Source organism: Lithobates pipiens, unplaced genomic scaffold (genome assembly GCF_037356315.1).
Source record: "Lithobates pipiens isolate NorthernLeopardFrog02 unplaced genomic scaffold, aLitPip1_a1.2 Scaffold_8, whole genome shotgun sequence".
Classification (NCBI taxonomy): Eukaryota; Metazoa; Chordata; class Amphibia; order Anura; family Ranidae; genus Lithobates; species Lithobates pipiens.
In genome coordinates, this window is record NW_027507903.1 from 683,917,289 (window position 1) to 683,938,030 (window position 20,742).

The following is a 20,742-nucleotide window of genomic DNA, read 5'->3' on the forward strand; positions in this document are numbered from 1 at the left end:
TCTTCTTCTCCTGGAGATGTTGACTCGACGAGCTCTCCGGCCGGAATGCCAGGGACACGCTCCGCTGCCACTTATATAGTGACAATGGGGCGGTGTCACATGGTATATGTCACATGGGTTGGTCACATGGTGACCCCGCCCCCTTACGATGTCATAGTCCCCATGTGACATCAACCCATGTGACCAACCCATGTGACATATACCATGTGACACCGCCCCATTGTCACTATATAAGTGGCAGCGGAGCGTGTCCCTGGCATTCCGGCCGGAGAGCTCGTCGAGTCAACATCTCCAGGAGAAGAAGAAGAAGAAGAACAAGAAGAACAAGAACGGAAGGCGGCGGCGGCGACAGCGGCGACAGAAGACCGGGCCACCGCCTGTAAAAGAGCTACAAGAAGGCGCGGTGGCCCGGCAGAAGAACCGAAGGCGGCGACAGAAGAACGGAAGGCAGCGGCGACAGAAGACCGGGCCACCGCCTGTAAAAGAGCTATAAGAAGGCGCGGTGGCCCGGCAGAAGAACCGAAGAGGGGGACAAGACCCCCGAAGACGGAAGACCCCCGGAGCTGTGCAATAAAATATTTTTCCCTGTGTTGTGTTTTTTTTTTGTACTTTATTTCACAGGTGAATGGGTAGGGGTACATTGTACCCCATACTCATTCACATAGGGTGGGGGGCCGGTATCCGGGGGCCCCCTTATTAAAGGGGGCTCCCGGATTCCGATAAGCCCCCCGCCCGCAGACCCCGACAACCAACGGCCAGGGTTGTCGGGAAGAGGCCCTTGTCCTCATCAACATGGGGACAAGGTGCTTTGGGGTGGGGGGGGCCGCGCGGCCCCCCCTTCCCCAAGGCACCCCCCATGTTGAGGGCACGCGGCCTGGTACGGCTCAGGAGGTGGGGCGCGCTCGCTCGCCCCCCTTTCCTGGCCGGCCGGGTAGCGTGCTCGGACAAGGGTCTGGTGTGGACTTTGGGGGAACCCCCACGCCGATTTTTTTCGGCGTTGGGGTTCCCCTTTAAGCCCATTCCAGGCGGCGGAGCCCGCGACGTCTCCTTCGCGGGCCCCGCCTACCTGTACACGCGCTCGAAATGGGCGGACTTTCCGAGCGGGAACAGTTTGCTCATTTCGAAAGTGGCCTACACACGGGCGGACTGTTCGCTCAAACACAGTTTCAGCGGACAGTTTTTCGGAATTTCCGAAAGACTTTGTCCGTCCAACTGTCCGCTGAAACTGTCCGCTGAAAGCCCACACACGGGCGGACTGTCCGCCCAAACACTGTTCAGCGGACAAGGTTGGGCGAACAGTCTGCCCGTGTGTACGCGGCCTCAGACTTAGGAATTGTCACAATCATTGTTCTTAGCATTTCAGGAGGGAAATACCGAGAGGAGGAAGCAAGATTGAAGACAGATTGCAGATAGGGATCAACTTCTGCAGAGAGATACTTATAATATTAATTTGAGAACTCTTCTTCTCCCGGGGATTTACGGTTGGGCAATTTATTCATTGTTAGACAGATTTCTTGAGGTGTGAAGGGTTGCGAGATAAGTTGGTCAGCAGTTAGAGTGGGTAGCTGCGCCTTCTGGAGGAAGCCTTTAATGAGGGCTGGAGCAGCATCACACCTAAGTAGATCATAGAGAGATTGCTAATAATCTCCAAAGGCATTGGCTATGTAATTCGGATTACATAGCTTACATTGGGAAAAGGGATGGGTAAGGAAGGCAGTTTTGCTGTGCTGACTTCCTCCTGGGGCTGTACCTCTGCTGTGCTCAGTATGTCAGTACAGCACAGGAATGGTGGAAACCCCTCATAATGAGCACAGCAGAGGTACAGCACCCGGAAGAAATCAGCACAGCACAGGGATGGTGGGAGCCCCTCATAATAAGCAACCCCAGGAGGAAGTCAGCATAGCACATGGATGGTGGGAGCCCCTCATAATAAGCAGCCCCAGGAGGAAGTCAGCACAGCACAGGGATGGTGGGAGCCCCTCATAATAAGCAGCCCCAGGAGGAAGTCAGCACAGCACAGGGAGGGTGGGAGCCCCTCATAATATGCACAGCAGAGGTACAGCCCCAGGAGGAATTCAGCATAGCACAGGGATGGTGGGAGCCCCTCATAATAAGCAGCCCCCAGGAGGAAGTCAGCATAGCACAGGAATGGTGGGAGCCCCTCATAATATGCACAGCAGAGGTATAGCCCCAGGAGGAAGTCAGCACAGCACAGGGATGGTGGGAGCCCCTCATAATAAGCAGCCCCAGGAGGAAGTCAGCATAGCACAGGGATGGTGGGAGCCCCTCATAATAAGCAGCCTCAGGAGGAAGTCAGCACAGCACAGGGATGGTGGGAGCCCCTCATAGTAAGCAGCCCCAGGAGGAAGTCAGCACAGCACAGGGATGGATGGAGCTCCTCATAATGAGCACAGCAGAGGTAAAGCCCCAGGAGGAAGTCAGCATAGCACAGGGATGGTGGGAGCCCCTCATAATAAGCATAATGAGTCGTCGTCGATGTGAGGACAACTGATCCGAAATCCGAAATTCATAAACAAAAATTCGTATTGTGTACAGAATTCGGACGCAGGGCAATTCGTATTTCGGATCCTCCCGAATGTACGAATTTTGGGAAATTCGTACGAATTTGAGATTCGTACAAAACGAATCGCACATGTCTAATAGTAAGGGCCGTTGGATTGCTGGAATGTCGGTGTAACAAAACATAACGGAAAGGTAAGGATGCTAATAGTAGTACCTGGGAAGCCAAGGCTGCATTGTACAGACATTAACAGTGCTCGTGGCATATTCAGTCAGATGAGTTTTCCACCGAGGGAATGATGAGAAGAGCTTTAGGTTATAGGCCTGCATACCGAAGATATCCACAGAACAGTGACATGGTAGGCATAGTTGCCAACTGTCCTGAATTTCCCGGGACATTTTCCTGATTTAATTGTGTCCCGGGAAATTTGGTTATTCGCGATTTTTCGCCCCGCCGGCCCGCTAGAGGTCCGCGGCCGGCGGAGACAATGTCCCGCCCCCTAATTACAACACAACTCCGCCTACAGCCAAAAAAGTGTCCTGGAATTTTTTTTTTACAATGTTGGCAACTATGGTGGTAGGCAAATTTTTATGTGCAGTGACTGGACTAGGAAAAAAGAGAAAGAGTCAAGTGAAAGAGAAAAAGAAACAACAAACTGTAGTTAATACACTTCTGTTTAAAAAACGCTGGCGCAATGGGCAGTCTAGACTTCGGTAGTGCCTTAGGGGGGGAGGGGGGGTGGAACAAATGTGTTGTACAGTAAACTGAACAAAAGAAAGACATTTGTGAGCTCTGAGCCTCATGCTAAAAAAGTTAATTTGTGGTGTAAGAGAGAGAGGCTTTGTTGTGAGTAATGGACCCATCAGGTCCATTCTATTTCCAGTCACTATGGAGAGGACGAGAGCAGGAGGCTGCGCATCTCCAGGAAGCAATTGCCGTTGCTTGAAAATTTGGATGACTTTTTCCACACTGTAGATAGGGATCATTCTACCATTCGACCGTTCCAAGTTACAAGCAACTTTCTGAGAAAACCCAACCTGTAGATGATGCTATTATTCCCCAGAACTTTCGTCAGGGGGCTGAGCTTCTTCCTATTAAGTGCTGTCTGTTGCGAAATATACGTATACAAGGAGATACCAGTAAATTTGTCTGGAACTGCAGGATTTTGCTTGGCTTTCTCCATTACCCTTTTTTTTTCACATGGAAATAGTAGATACGCGCTAGGGGCAGGGGTAAGGAACCTTGGCTCTCCAGCTGTTCTGAAACTACAAGTCTCATGAGACATTGCAAGACCCTAACAATCACAGGCATGGTGGGATTTGTAGTTTCTAAACAGCTGGAGAGCCGAGGTTCTCTATCGCTGCGCTAGGGTATCCCTGGGTGCCATAAAAAAAGGAGGAATTTAGGCTTGGGTTTGTGGTGGGCCTTGTCTATGCACGGCTCAATATCACTCAAGGAAGGTATGAGGGCCTTCATAAAAGGTGCTAAATGAAGTTGGTAAGATCAGCCGGAGCTATAGATTCTGGTATACTCCTAAATGTAATATTGTTCTGCCGCGAGCGGTCTTCTAGATCAGATCTTGTTCTGAAGGCATTGAATCTTCGACTCTCCTGGTCGGTATAGGCATCAACAAACTCATTGTGTGCAGTATACAGATCCGCCAATTTTAGACTCCAGGTGTTGAATTTTGTGAACTGTGTCATTTAGGTTAGCAAACATATCAGAGAAGTCATTGAATGAAGGCTGGGCTGGGAGTTGGGACTTTATATGAGACCGTGACCATCCAGAACACAGGTCTCCATCCCTATTTATATGAAAAATAAAGGGGAAAAAATTGGGGGCAATTGGGACTTTATATGGAACACATCACTGGGCAGAATAAGTCATCAAATGTCATTAAAGTAGTATATTAAATATGGTACAGAGTAGATAAAACATGATAACTAAATCACATTATAGTAAAATAATAATAATATGTTAAACACTGTAACACATGATACATGATAGCAACATTCAGCATTCCACCCAACATGTATATACACAAACAAAATTATATTGGTATAAACTTGATGGCTTAAACATTGAGACCCCTTGATAGATACATGATTGCTGTGACATAACATCAATTGTGAATGCTCGACGCGTTTCGTGGAAGTTTGTCCACTCATCAGGAGCAGCTAAATGGGGATCCCTATAATATAATATAATATAATATAGATGATTGTTAGTCATATCAAACAACGATAGGAAGAGAGGGAACAAAATAACTGGTCCTAACACTCTTACCTATGGGCATATTGTATAAAAATAGTAAAGCATATGTGATAGTATTCATGATGATGGAGGGCCTCAGGGGATGAGTAAAGCACCCCCCCCCCCCCGGGAGCTGAGGAGATAGCCAAATGGCAGCAAGGCACGGCAAGCCAGGAAACACGTCTGAAAGTGAACGGCAGAAAAGTTCCCCTTCCAATAGTGTAGTGTAGCATATGAACCCAAAAGGGTAACTGTAATAGATAATTTTATATAATAGTGAGCGGATTAGGTAGTAAACGAACAAAACCACAAGATGGAGGGTAAGCGTGAAAAAAGTAGTGAGAGAATAAATGGAGGGGCATATCGAAAACACGCCAAATGTTCAAGTAGCCACAGTGCAAGAAAGTTAGAAAATGTGGACAAGGGACGAACCCACCAAAAACACCAGAAGCCATATAAAGACCAGCAATAAGTGACCTAAATAAAGAAAAAGGCATATAAGGTAGAGAGTACACCTGTCAGAGTGCGTAAGATACAGAATCCGTGGAGATGCCAGATACCAGCCAGCCACCAAGGGACCATATAAAGTCCTAATTGTCCCCAATTTTTTTCCCTGTATTTTTCATGGGCTGGGAGTTGGCCGTTCTGCTGAAATGAGAGCCGGTGTTCTGACAAAAAGCGTCGGCCTATCGAATAGTGTTCCGGCCCGTACTGGGGCCGGCGCAGGCGCGGCGCTTGCGCAGTACGGAGGACAAGGAGACTCCGAAAGTCTCCGAAAGAAGAACGGCGCCTGCGCACTGAGTCCAGGTTGAAGCCCCACCATCCAAGTGGACATACGGTTGCTCATAGTAACAGGGCCCCTCGTTGAATCGCTTCGCTCGCCACGCTTCGGGCACGGCCTCACTTCGGGCTCGGCTCTTTTTTATTCTAACTGTGTCCACTTGGATGGTGGGGCTTGAACCTGGACTCACTGCGCAGGCGCCGTTTATCTTCGGAGATGTTCGGCTTCTCCTTGTCCCCCGTGCTGCGCAAGCTCAGTACAGGGCGGACAATCTCTGATGGGGGGACACTATCTGATACATCACCGGCACCAACTTGCTTACCTCGCGATCCCGCTGCCGAGTAGAAGTCGGTGAGGCGCTGGGACAGCTTGGATAGCTTCCTGTGCTTGGACGCGTCTCCTAGGAGGATCAGAGAGGTACCGAGTGGGCTCAGAGTCGGGGGAAGGCTCTCCCTGTTGGCGCTGAGAAGTTGCTGAGAGCGTGAGGCTGAAGGAGCTCTCGGTTTGGCAGCCATCTTCACTGCCAGACAGGCGTTCACCCCTTTAAATGACATTAAAACTGTCCATATAAATAAAATATTCAGGGGTTTATCCCCAATAGTGTACATGGTCACAACTCTCGAACATGAGATTTCACATCATATTGTATGTTCCCAAAATACAATAATCCAGAGAGGTCAACACGTTTCACGCAAGTGTTTCCTCTGGACCTTTACTCAGGATCAGAAGAGTATGACCTACATCCCTCTATCTCTTTTTTTATTTTATTTTTAATTTTTTTACACTTTTTCTAACTGTCATGTTGGGGCTTTAAGTGAAGCATCAGGGGTCTAAACCGACCCCTGATGTCTCACAATTGAGACAGAGAAAGAAACATCGGTTCATCAGTCCCTTTCTCCGCAAGCCTCAGTTGCATTGGACAGTGAATGAATGGGAAGCACCCACAGGCTTCCTGTTCATGAAAAAAACTGAAGCATAGCAAACAGTGTTCACTATGCTTTAGTGATGACTAAACACAGGGGCAATCTGTACCGGTTGCTCGCTGTTTTCATTTAGGAAAGGAAGGGGCCAGTAAATATAGCATATTTACTGATGCCCCTGCTCTCCATGCTGAAAATGTTCCCCCTGTGTGCCTGCAGTAGCTTGCAGGCGGCGGGGGAGGAGAGGAGAGAAGCCGGAAGTACTGTGAGGAAAAAAAGGGGCACATGGGGGGCGGTGGCTTGAAAGCAAGTGGAAGGGGGTGCATATACAAGAAATGATCCCCATGAACCGCAGATGGAGGGAAAAAGAGTAGAAGACGGCAGCGCTGCAGGGGGATCCACAAGTGTCAGCAACAAGGCAGTACAGCTGGCCGCTCAGCCGGTGCTGGGGCCCCTTTTTGAACTGATGGGGCCTGGACCCAGTATAGGAGGGCCGGTTTTACTGCCTTAAGAATGGCCCTGCTGGCAGGGGATCACTTGTTGGAAAAGAGATCCTATATGTACAGTTTTGCTCAAAAGTTTGCATACCCTGGCAGAAATTGCGACATTTTGTCATTTATATTGAAAATATGACCGATCGTGCACAAAAAACTGTCTTTTATTTAAAGGCAGCGATCACGTGAAGCCATTTATTATCACATTGTTTTTTGGCTCCTTTTAAAATGATAACAGAAATCACCCAAATGGCCCTGATAAAAAGTTTACATACCCTGGAATGTTTGGCCTTGGTACAGACACAGAAGGTGGCGCACACAGAGGTTAAAATGGCAATTAAAGGTTAATTTCCCACATTTGTGGCTTTTTAAATCACAATTAGTGTCTGTGTATAAATAGTCAATGAGGTGGTTAGCGCTCACATGGATGCACTAAGCAGGCTAGATACTGAGCCATAGGGAGCAGAAAAGAACAGTCAAAAGATCTGCGTAACAAGGTAATGAACCTTTACAAAGATGGAAAAGGATCTAAAAAAGATATCCAAAGCCTTGAATATGCCAGTCAGTACTGTTCAATAACTTACTAAGAAGTGGAAAATTTGGGGATCTCTTGATACCAAGTCAATGTCAGGTAGATCCAGAAAGATTTCAGCCACGACTGCTACAGGAACTGTTCGAGATACAAAGAAAATCTGACAGGTAACCTCAGGAGAAATACAGGCTTCCCTGGAAAAAGGCGGTGTGGTCGTTGTTTTTAACCACTTGCCGCCCACCCATAGGCAAATTACGGCGGCAAAGTGGTTTCAAAATCCTGACTGGAGGTCATAGGACGTCCTCAGGATTTTGAGCCGCTGCGCGCCCCCGGGGGCGCGCATCGCAGTGATCGTTGTTGCGGGGTGTCAGTCTGACACCCTGCAACTACGATCTCGGTAAAGAGTCTCTGACGGAGACTCTTTAACACATGATCAGCCGTGCCCAATCACAGCTTATCACAGTGTAAATAGGAAGAGCCGGTGATCGGCTTTTCCTCACTCGTGTCTGTCAGACGCGAGTAGATGCAGCCCCCCGAGGATGCCCACACTGGACCACCAGGGATGCTACCAGACCACCAGGGATGCCAAGCACCAGATATGCCACCCTAGACCACCAGGGATGCCAGTCAGTGCCCACAATGGATGCCAATCAGTGCCCACAGTGGGCATCACTGATTGGCATGCATTATTGTTTGGCACTGATTGGCATCCATCAGTACAGTACAATGCCGCCTATCAGTGCCCATCTGTGCCAACTATCAGTGCCCATCTGTGCCAACTATTAGTGCCCATCCATGCCGCCTATCAGTGCCCATCCATGCCCATCGGTGCCGCCTAGCCATGCCCATCTGTGCTGCCTATCCATGCCCATTCGTGTCGCCTATCCATGCCAATCCGTGCCAGCTATCAGTGCCAATTTGTTCCACCTATCAGTGTCCATCCATGTCGCTCATCAGTGCCACCTATCAGTGCCCATCAGTGCCACCTATCAGTGCCACATATCAGTGCCCATCAATGCCACCTCATCAGTGCCACTTCATTGGTGCCACCTCATCAGTACCGCCTTATCAGTGCCGCCCCACCAGTGCCCATCAGTGAAGAAGAAAACTTACTTATTTACAATGTTTTGAAACTGAAACAAAAAAAACATATTTGTTTTCAAAATTTTCAGTCTTTTTTTATTTGTTTAGCAAAAAATAAAAACCGTAGAGGTGATCAAATACCACCAAAAGAAAGCTCTATTTGTGGGGAAAAAAATTATAAAAATTTCATTTGGGTACAGTGTAGCATGACCGCACAATTGTCATTCAAAGTGTGACAGCGCAGAAAGCTCAAAATTGGTTTGGGCAGGAAGGTGTTTAAGTGCCCGGTATTGAAGTGGTTAAGGAGCACAATACGATGATACTTGAGCAAAAAAGTGCTCCATGGTCAAGTTGCCAGAAAGAAGCCTTTACTGCACAAGTTCCACAAAAGAAAAAGCCCGGTTACAATATGCCCAACACCACCTTGACAGGCCTCATTGGGTTTTTTTGAGGCATTGGCGCAGTAAAGACTTCCTTCTGGCAGCTCAACCATGCAGCTCTTTTTTGTTCAAGTATTGTTGAATTGCGTTCCTTAAAAACAGCCACACCGTCTTTTTGGAGAGCAGCCTGTATTTCTCCTGAGGTTACCTGTGGGGGTTTTCTTTTGTATCCTGGGCAATTCTTCCGCCAGTTGTGGTCTACCTGACCTTGGCTTGGTCTCAAAAGAACCCCAAATTTTCCACTTCTTAATAAGGGATTAAACAGTACTGACTGGCATATTCAAGGCTTTGGGCCTTTACCTTTTTATATCCTTTCTCCTCGTTATAAAGTTTCTTTAACTTGTTACGCGGGTCTTTTGACTGTTCTTTTCTAAGTCCTCGTGGCTCAGTGTCTAGCCTGCTTATTGCATCCATGTGAGAGCTTGTGATTTAAAAAGCCACAAATGAGAGAAATGAACCTTTAATTGTGTCACAAATGTCACGTCTACCCCAACACAGGTGGTCAGACACTATAGCTGGCTACTGTGTGCTTCACCTATAGCAGCCCCCTTTCCCTTAAGAAAAGCAGGCCTACCGGTACCTGGTTGCCCCCAGGACTTATACACAATGCTATAGAGTCTGGCCACCACGCCAGGGCAGATGCGAACTGAGCAAAGCAAACGGGTACTTGCAGTTTAGCAGATAGCATGGTTCAAAAACAGTTCAGCTAAATGCAGGCTGAGTTCAGAGGATAATCCAGTCCAATCCGGGTCATACACAGGGGATCCAACAACAAGCAAGGCAGACTAGCGGGAGGCTTGATCTAGAACAATGCAGGTAAGTCTGTCTCTATCACAAGCGAGGGATAGAGGGTTCGGCTTGCTTATATCAGGTGACTGAGCAGATCAATCATCTAATGCCCCATACACACGGTCGGATTTTCCGACGTAAAAAGTCAGATCGGATTATGTTGTCGGAAAATCCGATAGTGTGTGGGCTCTATCGGACTTTTTCCGTCGGAAATCCCGACCGAAAAAAGTTTGAGAGCAGGATCTAAAACTTTCCGAGAACAAAATCTGATCGTTTGTAGAGAATTCCAATGGACAATGTGCCACGCATGCTCAGATTAAATTATGAGACCAAAGCTATTGGCTACTAACCTCTACATAGTTACATAGTTAGTAAGGTTGAATAAAGACACCAGTCCATCCAGTTCAACCTGAGTGAGTGTCTACAATTGTTCCTATCCCTGTACATTGCACACTCACATCGGTCCCTACCCTCAAGGAGCCCACCATCCAAGGTCCCCATTCATATACTAGGGGCCAATTTTTTTGGACAGGAGCCAATTAACCTACTTGCATGTCTTTGGAGCGGGAGAGGAAACCGGAGTACCCGGAGGAAACCCACGCAGGCACAGGGAAAACATGCAAACTCCAGGCAGGTAGTGTCGTGGTTGTCCCGTCATATGCAACGAGCATCCCCTCGTTCCGAACGATCAAATTTTCCGACAACTTTGCCCGACCGTGTGTATGCAAGACAAGTTTGGCACAAAATCCGTCACAAAAAAAAAAAAAAACGATGGATTTTGTTGTCGGAATGTCCTACCGTGTGTACAAGGCATAACAGATGAACACAGACAGGGAGGAAAAGCAACAGCCAACACCTGGTGCTGGAATGAGGAACAGGGGCAGTAAGTGATCATGACAATAACTCACCTCTGAGGAGGGGCCCCCGGACCCTCAAAGATCAGTTGGACATCCAGCACAGGACCATCAGACTGGGCAGAGATCCGTGGATCGACTAGGTCATTTTTTAATGAGCGGTGATCAAACATCCCGTAAGAACATACAAGAGTCCCTTTCTGGCCTCTTTAACCCCTTCAGTACCGGACACTTTCACCTTCTTCCTGCCCAGGTCAATATTCAGCTTTCAGCGCTGTCACACTTTACATGACAATTAGTCAGCCATGTAACACTGTACTCATATGACATTTATATAATTTTTTGAGACAGATAGAGCTTTCATTTGGTGGCCTCTTAACCACATGCCAACGAGCCGCCGCAGTTATACTTCAGCAGAATGGCACGGCTGGGTGAATCGACGTTATGTAACGTCGCTTCGCCCTTTGGCCACTAGGGGGCGCACGCCCCCCCCCCCCGCTTGCCCCCCGGAGCCGATGCGAGTGCCCGGCGGTCTCGATCACTGCCAGGCTTCCGCGATCATTCGGGACACACGGAGAACCCGGTTCTCTGAGGGGAGAACTGACAGATCGTCTGTTCATACAGAGTCCCCCCCACCCTTCAGTTAGAATCTCGCCCTAGGACCAGGGCCGTCTTTAATATTGATTGGACCCTGGGCAAAACCCCCCCCCCCCAATGCAGTTTTGTTCTCCACCTGCTCTGAGACATACAATAAATAGCAGCTAGACTTAAAATCAGTTTACCGAATCAGATCAGGCAGCTATTGCCATTGGTTGCCAGAGGTTACAGTGTATCATTACCGCTCACTGACTGGTTGCTAGAGGTTTCAGCACACATTACAGCTCACTAATTAGTTGCTAGAGATTACAGCACATTATTTCTCCTTGTTGAGATTACTGTACAGTAATACTGCTCACTGATTCGTAGCTAGAGGTTACAGCACATCATCTCCTTACTCCAGGGGTCATGCTATACACATGGCCTTTATTTACATATCTATGCAGCTATTTGCATATGAAAGCTGCTGCTATTTACATATGAATTATTTACATGTAAACACAGGGTCTGCAGGTGAGTCATCTGTACACAACAATAGGGCAGAGCTGGGCAGCATTAGTAGTAGCACTTCACACTGAGATATCAGGAAACGGCACAGGGTTAAAACTTCAAAGGACAGGGGAATTTAAACTGGGATAGTTGGCAAGTATGAGGCAGCTGCTTTGGGCCCCACAACAATGACAGGGCCCAGGGCAGCTGCCCTTTTGCCCTGCCTTAAAAACGGCCCTGCCTAGGACACACTTAACCCTTTCACTGCCCCTTTAGTGTGAACCGCTTCACTGCTAGTGACATGTTTACAGCAATCAGTGCATTTTTAAACACGCTGATCGCTGTATTAACCACTTAAGGACCGCCTCACGACGATGTACGTCGGCAGAATTGCACGGATGGGCACCAGCACGTACCTGTACGTTGCTCTTTAGGTGCCTAGCCGTGGGTCAGGAGTGCGCCGCCGGTGGCACGCTACCGACCCGGTCCTGAGCTCCGTGACCGTGGCCGCGGGACCAGTGGACCCGATCGCCGCTGGTGTCCTGCGATCGGGTTACAGAGCTGAAGAACAAGGAGAGGTCTGTGCAAACGAACCTCTCCCCGTGCTTCCTACTGTGGCTGTCACCGATCGTCTCTTCCCTTTTATAGGGAAAGACGATCAGTGACATCACATGCCAAGCCACGCCTCCTACAATAAAAAAAACACATAACGTCATACATAACACCGACACTGCCCCCTAGTGGTTAACTCCTTCACTGCCAGTGTCACTTACATAGTAATCAGTGCATTTAAATAGTACTGATTGCTGTATAAATGACAATGGTCCCAAAAGTGTAAAAAATGTCTGATATGTTCACCATAATGTCGCAGTCACAATAAAAATCACTGATCGCCGCCATTACTAGTAAAAAAAAATATTAATAAAAATGCTTTAAAACTATCCCCTATTTTGTAAACGCTATAACTTTTGCGCAAACCAATCAATAATCGCTAATTGCAATTTTTTTTACCAAAAAACATGTAGAAGAATACGTATCGGCCTAAACTGTAGCAAAAAGTAAAAAATATTGCATTTTTTTTTTCAAAAGTGTCGGCCTTTTTTTGTTTATAGCGCAAAAAAATTAAAACCGCAGAGGCGATCAAATACCACCAAAAGAAAGCTCTATTTGTGGGGAAAAAAGGACGTTGATTTTGTATGGGAGCCACGTCGCACGACCGCGCAATTGTCAGTTAAAGCGACGCAGTGCCGAATCGCAAAAGGTGGCCCGGTCATTTGGTAGCCAAATGGTCCGGTGCTGAAGTGGTTAACAAAAGAAAAGAGGCTCAGCAGCTTTATTGAATTCACCAGCCCTCTTCCCGCTGAACGATAACATATGAATATAGATATATATATATATATATATATATATAATTTTTTTTTTTTTTTTTGCTGAAGTGGTTAATGACCAGACCATTTTTTGCAATTCGGCACTGCGTCACTTTAACTGACAATTGCGCCGTTATGCGACGTGGCTCCCAAACAAAATTGACATCCTTTTTTTCCCACAAATAGAACTTTCTTTTGGTGGTATTTGATCCCCTCTGCGGGTTTAATTTTTTGTGCTATAAACAAAAAAATGTGACAATTTTGAAAAAAAACACAATATTTTGTACTTTTTGGTATAAAAAAATATATAAAAAAAAGAAAAAAAAATGAATTTCCTCAGTTTAGGCCAATATGTATTCTTCTACATATTTTTGGTAAAAAAATCTCAATAGGTGTGTATTGATTGGTTTGCGCACAAGTCATAGCGTCTACAAAATAGAGGATAGATTTATGGCATTTTTTTTTTTTTTTTTTACTAGTAATGGCTGCGATCTGCACTTTTTAGCGGGACTGCCACATTGCGGCAGACAGATCGGATACTTTTGACACTTTTTGTTGGGACCATTGACATTTATACAGCAATCCCAGCTATAAAAATGCACTGATTAGTGTATAAATATCACTGGCAGGGAAGGGGTTAACATTAGGGGGCGATCAAGGGGGGTTAAATGTGTTCCCTGGGAGGTGTTTCTAACTGTGGCGGGAGGGGAGTGCCCAGAGGAGGAGACCAATCGCTGTTCCTAATTACTAGGAACAGCAGATCTGTCTCTCCTCCCCTGGCAGAATGGGGATCTGTCTGTTTACATTCGCAGATCTCCGTTCTGTCTCTCTCAGGGGGCGATCGTGGTTCCCCGGCGGACATTGGTTCCTACGTAACGCACGGTAAGCTTTTTGGAAGTTGTCTTTTTTTTTTACACACTTTTTTGGAAAATTAAGAAATTAAATATTTTTTTCACAGAGTTGTCATATTAACAAGTTATATCTCACACACAGCCTGGGCATGCTTAGAAATACAGCTCGTCACATTCTGCTACTCCTCCTAAATATGGCGAAAAAACTACGTGTGAAACTTTTTCAATGTTTGGACTGATTATATACTGGACATTGTATCTTATATATCACACAAAAAACTTGTTTTCACAGCCTAGACTCATAAAAGTGCCCAAAATTCAAGGAGCACCTTTTGGCTTTTAAGAAGCATAAATTGGGCATAAATTACATGTGTGAAACTTTTTCAATGTTTGGACTGATTATATACTGGACATTGTATCTTATATATCACACAAATAAACTCGTTGTTTTCACAGCCTAGACTCATAAAAGTGCCCAAAATTCAAGGAGCACATTTTGGCTTTTAAGAAGCATAAATTGGGCATAAATTACACATCTAATTTTCTGACTACCTATTACATTTTTGGAGGCCCTGGAGCACCAGGAAGCACCCACAAAATGACCCCATTTTGTAAAGCAAACACTCCAAGGTATTTTCTAAGAGGCAAAATGAGTCTTTGGAAAATTCCATTTTGAGCCACAAGGTTTTGGAAAAATTTTAATTATTATTTTTTTTCACAAAGTTGTCAACCAATAAGATATTTCTAATGCACAGCATAGGCATACTTAAAATTACACCCTAATGCCGCTTACACACAAGCGGTTTTGCCGTCGGAATAAACTCTGAAGGTTTCTCCGATTGAATTCCGCTCAAGTAGTCTTGCCTACACACGGTCACACCAAAGTCCGACGGTCTTGAGCGCGGTGACGTTCAACGTGCACGACGGGACTAGAAAAAGGAAGTTCAATAGCCAGTGGACAATAGCTTCCGTCTCGTACTTGCTTCAGAGCATGCGTCGTTTTTGGTACGTCGGAACAGCATACAGACGAGCGGTTTTCCCGATAGAAATTGCTTCCATCTGAAAAATTTAGAACATGTTTTCTTTCTATGTCCGTCAGAATTTTCGACATAAAAAGTCCGATGGGGGCATACACTCGATCGGAATATATACGTTGAAAAGCTCCCGTCGCACTTTTTTTCCTGTCGGAAATTCCGCTCGTGTGTACACGGCATTAGACACATTTTTTCTACTCCTCCTTAGTATGGCATTACCACATGTGTGAGACTTTTTCACAGCCTAGCCACAAATAGGGGCCCAAAATCCAAGGGGCACCTTTAGCCATCCTATAGGCATAAAGTACACATCTAATTTCCTGACTACCTATCACATTTTGAAAGCCAGTAGAAACTAGACATGCACATTCGTTTTCATCCGAACGCATTTTCGTCCGAATTTCAGAGATTTTATCCTTTGTTAAAACGAAACAGCAGAAACCTGAAATCCGAAAGATCCCACATAAAAAAATGCTTTATTTTAGTTTCGTTGTGACAACAGTTCGATGTAGATAGAAGGTTCGACATGACGGTGACAATAGCGATCTGTGTCTTTTAGACATGGGCGCCGTCAATAAATTTGTTTCGTTCTGTTCCGTTACGGTTCGTATTAAAATTAATTCGTACTTCGTATTTCGTGTCCGAAATTCAATTTCAATTCGTACGATGAATTTAAAGGCAAAAATATACCTCAATATGACAGTCGATGCTGATGAAAGTTTGTTTTTTATCCGAAATACGAAATTCCGTTGAAGAATTTCCTATCTGAAATACGGATTTTCGTTAGATGAGGGGGCTCCCACCATCCCTGTGCTGTGCTGACTTCCTCCTGGGAATTCGTAAACAAAAGTTCGTATTTCGTACAAAATTCGGATGCATGGCAATTCGTATTTCAGATCCTCCCGAAACGTACGAATTTAGGGAAATTCGTACGAATTTGAGATTCGTACGAAACGAATCGCACATGTCTAGTGTCTATCGAACCTGCGGTTGAATGTGCCTAACCTTAATTCTATTAGTCCAAGATTATTCTACATAGAGAGAAAAGATTCGACATTATAGAGACATGAAGGTTCCACGAAGCAGCTAAAAACATACGATCGCTGCGAGTGGACATTTATGGTCAAATGCTCCGCCCATAGGCTATAATGTTGGTTGAGTAGTAATAATATTTAATAAATATAATTATTACTAGTGTCATACAACATTAGAATTCTACTATAGCTTGTATGTAAAACATTTGATCGGAAATGTAAGATTTCGGCGTCGTACAGTTTAGCTGCTCCGTCTAATCTTCTTAGAACATTCGACAGACACCATAAGCCTTCAATGACAGATTCAACCTTAATTAATTCGGATTTTTGGACGAATGCGTTTTTTAGTGAATCGAAATAAATAAAAACTAATTTCGGGAGTAACTAAATAAATTTATTTTTCCGACTAAAACAAAATTCCGAAACTAAACATTTCAGTGTGCACATGTCTAGTGGAAACACCCATAAAATTACCACATTTTGGAAAGAAAATGTCCCTTCATTAACCCCATCCCTAGCTTGGACATCTTTTGAAGACTTCATTTTTTTTCAACATGTTTTTGAAAAATGTGGACTGAAAATATATATTTTTTTTACACAAAGTTTTCATCTTTCATATGCCAGGAACCACCATGCACCCCATTAAAGTAACTTCAGACCAGGCTTAGAACAGTTGATGCAACTTTACTAACGATTTTGCGACATAGTTCACATGTACAGTTCAATGTCACATCCCCATGTCTATCTCAGATAGGCTGCTCGGGTATACCTCAACAAGGTGATAGTCCATAGACCCAAGGCTTGGTGGTTTTCAGGGCTCCCAGTGACTTCCGACAGACTGTAGGACCCAAAAGTCCCCCCAGGGAACTCCACAGCCGTCATGGCATCTTCTTGAGCGGTCCAAAGCTCTGAAACTCGGCCATCCCATATATATATATATATATATATATATATATATATATATATATATATATGTATACAGTATATATATATATATATATAAATATATGTTTACAGTATATCACAGGGCAGGTAGACTGGGTCCAAAAAGCGAGGAAAGAGAGACACAGATCATTAACCCCTTTCCCTGCCTGGACCAGCCAACTAACTAACCCATTGTGGGCAACCTGCCTGCAGGCATCTATAAATCTAAATCTAAAGCTTTGATCCGTATCAGTAATGATCTTTGTGTGTTTTATTCTCTAGACTTGGAGGATAAAGTCTTCCTCTTCCCCAAAGAAACCGACACAGATCATGTCATTCTAAGACCTACAATTACAGAGCCATTGCAGAAAGTCAGCGTCTGTCTACGTTCTTATACTGAACTTTCCCGCCCCTATACTCCCTTCTCTCTCGCTACTCCCGGGAAGGACAACGCCTTTGTGATCTACTTACAGCCTCCAGAAACCTGCTCCGTATATATCAACCAGGAACTCACTAGCTTTAAGACAGACTCTGAGTCTTTGGAATGGAGACACATCTGTGTGACCTGGGACTCCGACACTGGAGTGGTCCAACTTTGGGTCAACGGGAAACTCTACCCCAGAAGAGTCTCCATGAAAGGGTCTTCTATCGTAGCTGAGACCAGCATTGTTCTGGGACAGGAACAAGACTCTTTTGGAGGAAAATTTGATGAGAAACAATCATTGGTTGGTGAATTAAGTGATGTCCACATGTGGGATTATGTCCTGACTCCAGAAGACATCAAGAAAGTCATCTCTGGTGGACACAATGGAAATGTCATTAACTGGTTATCTCTATACTATGAGATCAAAGGGGAAGTTCTTGTCCAGCCCAAATTTCAGTAAAAGCGAATGAGCTCATCGTATACACTTGTATATACTCATATACACTATGTTGTTAGGATGCCCCAACTGCTGGTTCTGAATTATAGTGATAATAATGATTTAATTGTCATCCCCATAAATAATGAAGGTTGACAATGATTAGTGAAGATAAAATACTCAAAGAGTCAACGTCTTCAAGAACACATGAATATTGTAAACAGGATTCCAAATCATTGGATTTTTTTTCTAAATGGTAACATATCAGTCCAGGTCATTTTATAATCTTATATAACAATAGATAGTAACATAAACCATCTGAAATAAAATATCTATAGAAGCAATATACAATCTGCGATCTTTCTGTGTTTTTTCTTTGTTTTAAAAACCTGAAATCTGATTGGTTAGTTTATTCACCTTTCAAACGTCCCTTCTACTTCAAGTATTTGTAGGAGGTAAAAGGGGTTACAACCAAGGATGGGATCCATCAAACACTCCCAGCCTAGCACAGGGGGGGCGATAAGTGTGGTAGCTGTGATCGGGTAAGTCCAAGAACAATCACCGCGCTGCAAATATCTGACATCCACTGATAATATTCACCATAGTTATAATTAGCAATGAGCCAAAATGTACCCAGTTTCGGTTTGGGGTACTTCACCAAAATTTGGATGTCAAATCTGAACTCCATTGAAATCCATGTCTTAAACAGGGGCTACTCAGTGTTGCCAACCGTCAGTATTTTTACTAGCAGCCAGTAAAAAAACATGCAATTTTCTCCTGCCAGTAAATGCCAGTAAAAAGAAAAGGTTGCCAGTGAAAAAAATATGGCTGTGACGCTCGGCCCGGTGCCAGCCAAGACCATACAAGTGCCTGCTACTTTATGTTCGGGAGGCTCTGGTGGAGGAGGTGCCTGAGAATGCCCTGTGATGTCATGGTGGAAGGGAGCCAAGCAGAGCGGCCAGAGCCTTGTGTGTGGGTCTGTGGGATGGGGGCAAGGCAGGCCCAGGAGTGGGACCATCAGTACTGTTTGGACTGGAGGGACCACCTGGATTGGAGAGAGACTGTCACTGTGACTCTGGAGGGGGCGCGTCATGTCGGTAATCTGTACTCCTCCACACTGATGTCAGTATCACCGTGAGAGTCAATTTCATGTGTGTGCCACCTATTCTAAGTTCTTGCACCCCTTGAGTCCTGTCCCTTAGCTACTTACTTTACTATATCAAAAATAAAAAAATAAATATATTTTTTGCTTTATTATCTACCTTAAATCACATTGCTAATTACATATTGTACTTCTTTGTAGCCTAAATAGTGAAATTTGTACTTAAAACTGTAATCTTGTAACTTTTGGAAATGCCAGTAAAAACTGGGCTGTGCCAGTAAATTTTGGGTGTAGTGTCAGTAAATTTCAATCTGTTAGCAACACTGGGGCTACTATCTAAATGTAGTTTTCGGCTGGGCTGTAGTCAGCTCAGGTTGATTGTATAGATTTTCATTTGGTCTTAACCTAAGCTTTAGCTGGGGTGTGATTCCTTACTGCTGCCAGTTGGAGTCACTGGCACCACTGGCAATAGAATGAGATTTCACAAAAAGGAACCGAGTTATGAATATTTATATTTCCTTCAGCCAGTCCAGTAAGGGGTTAAGGCCACTGGTGCATGCTGGGGGAGGGTATAAATATTTGAGACAGGCCATGTGCTTGCTCTCTTTTCCCCAGGGCTGAGGCCTGGGGAAGTTCTGCTGGATGGAACTCTACGCTATTAGGCCCAGCAGCTTGTTTGGGACATAATGTGTGCTGAAGTGGTCCTGAAGCTGTCCTGCCTGGTGTGGAGGAATCTGTGTTAAGGAGAAAATCCAGTGGATGCCCCTTTCTGGAGAAAGCCAGGAAGAAAGATGGTTTCTTGCAGAGCCTGGTGACTCACTTTGGGAATAGTGATAAACGAACTTCCAACGGGACGTTTTGCAAATGCGAACCGCAAACGTGGCCAAAAGTTCAGCGGGCCCCATGGACTGGCCCCAGGTCATATTTTAAGCCACAAAATACTTACTAGCTGTGCACACATAGCCCCACAACATGGACACTGATATAACAAAAGTATTAAGTGAATCTGGGATCGACAACGACAAGCATTCTTTTTATATCTGTGAAATTTTGACAAATCAGGAGCGTATGAAGGCCATGGAGGAGAGGCAAGGTCAGGCCAGGCTATGAAGGGGGTGCAGGAGATGATCAGTGCCACAGTCAGAGCAGTGCAGTCCTGTGCCAGTTTCCCAGTGTGCCAACCTGTACTTGAGCCCCTCCCTCTGCCCGGCCCTTACCCCCACCTATGCAAGGCTCCACTGCGGTGGTCCGGATGTGCCAGTCCAGTGCTGATCCTCAGCCATGGTGCTGGCACTGCCTGCTGATTGGCTTCTCTGCTGCTATCTCCCCCACTGTCTGAAACCAGCACCGCGAAAGAGACTCAGCACTGACACCAGCACCGTGATAGAGAGCACTGACACCAGCACAGTGATAGAGAGCACTGACACCAGCACAGTGATAGAGAGCACTGACACCAGCACAGTGATAGAGAGCACTGACACCAGCACTGTGATAGAGAACACTGACACCAGCACCGTGATAGAGAGTACTGAGACCACACCAACACCGAGATAGAGAGCACTGACACCCCACCAGCACTGAGATAGAGAGAGAGCACTGACACCACACCAGCACTGCGATAGAGAGAGAGCACTGACACCAGCACCAAGATAGAGAGAGAGCACTGACACCAGCACCGAGATAGAGAGCACTGACACCAGCACCGTGATAGAGAGCACTGACACCACACCAGCACCGAGATAGAGAGCACTGACACCACACCAGCACCGAGATAGAGAGAGAACACTGACACCTGCACCGAGATAGAGAGAGAGCAC

General features: G+C 45.6%; 1 protein-coding gene across 1 annotated transcript in view; it reads left to right on the top strand.

Annotated features, from left to right (window-relative positions):
- LOC143962145 (uncharacterized) overlaps window positions 1–18,144 on the top strand; it is a 67,905-nt gene extending 49,761 nt beyond the window's left edge. The window contains exon 6 of the mRNA XM_077471476.1: window positions 17,246–18,144. Within this exon, the coding sequence (XP_077327602.1) occupies window positions 17,246–17,847 (602 nt within the window). The 3' untranslated portion in view covers window positions 17,848–18,144. The remainder of the gene's footprint in view (window positions 1–17,245) is intronic.
- Window positions 18,145–20,742: the final 2,598 nt, after the last annotated feature.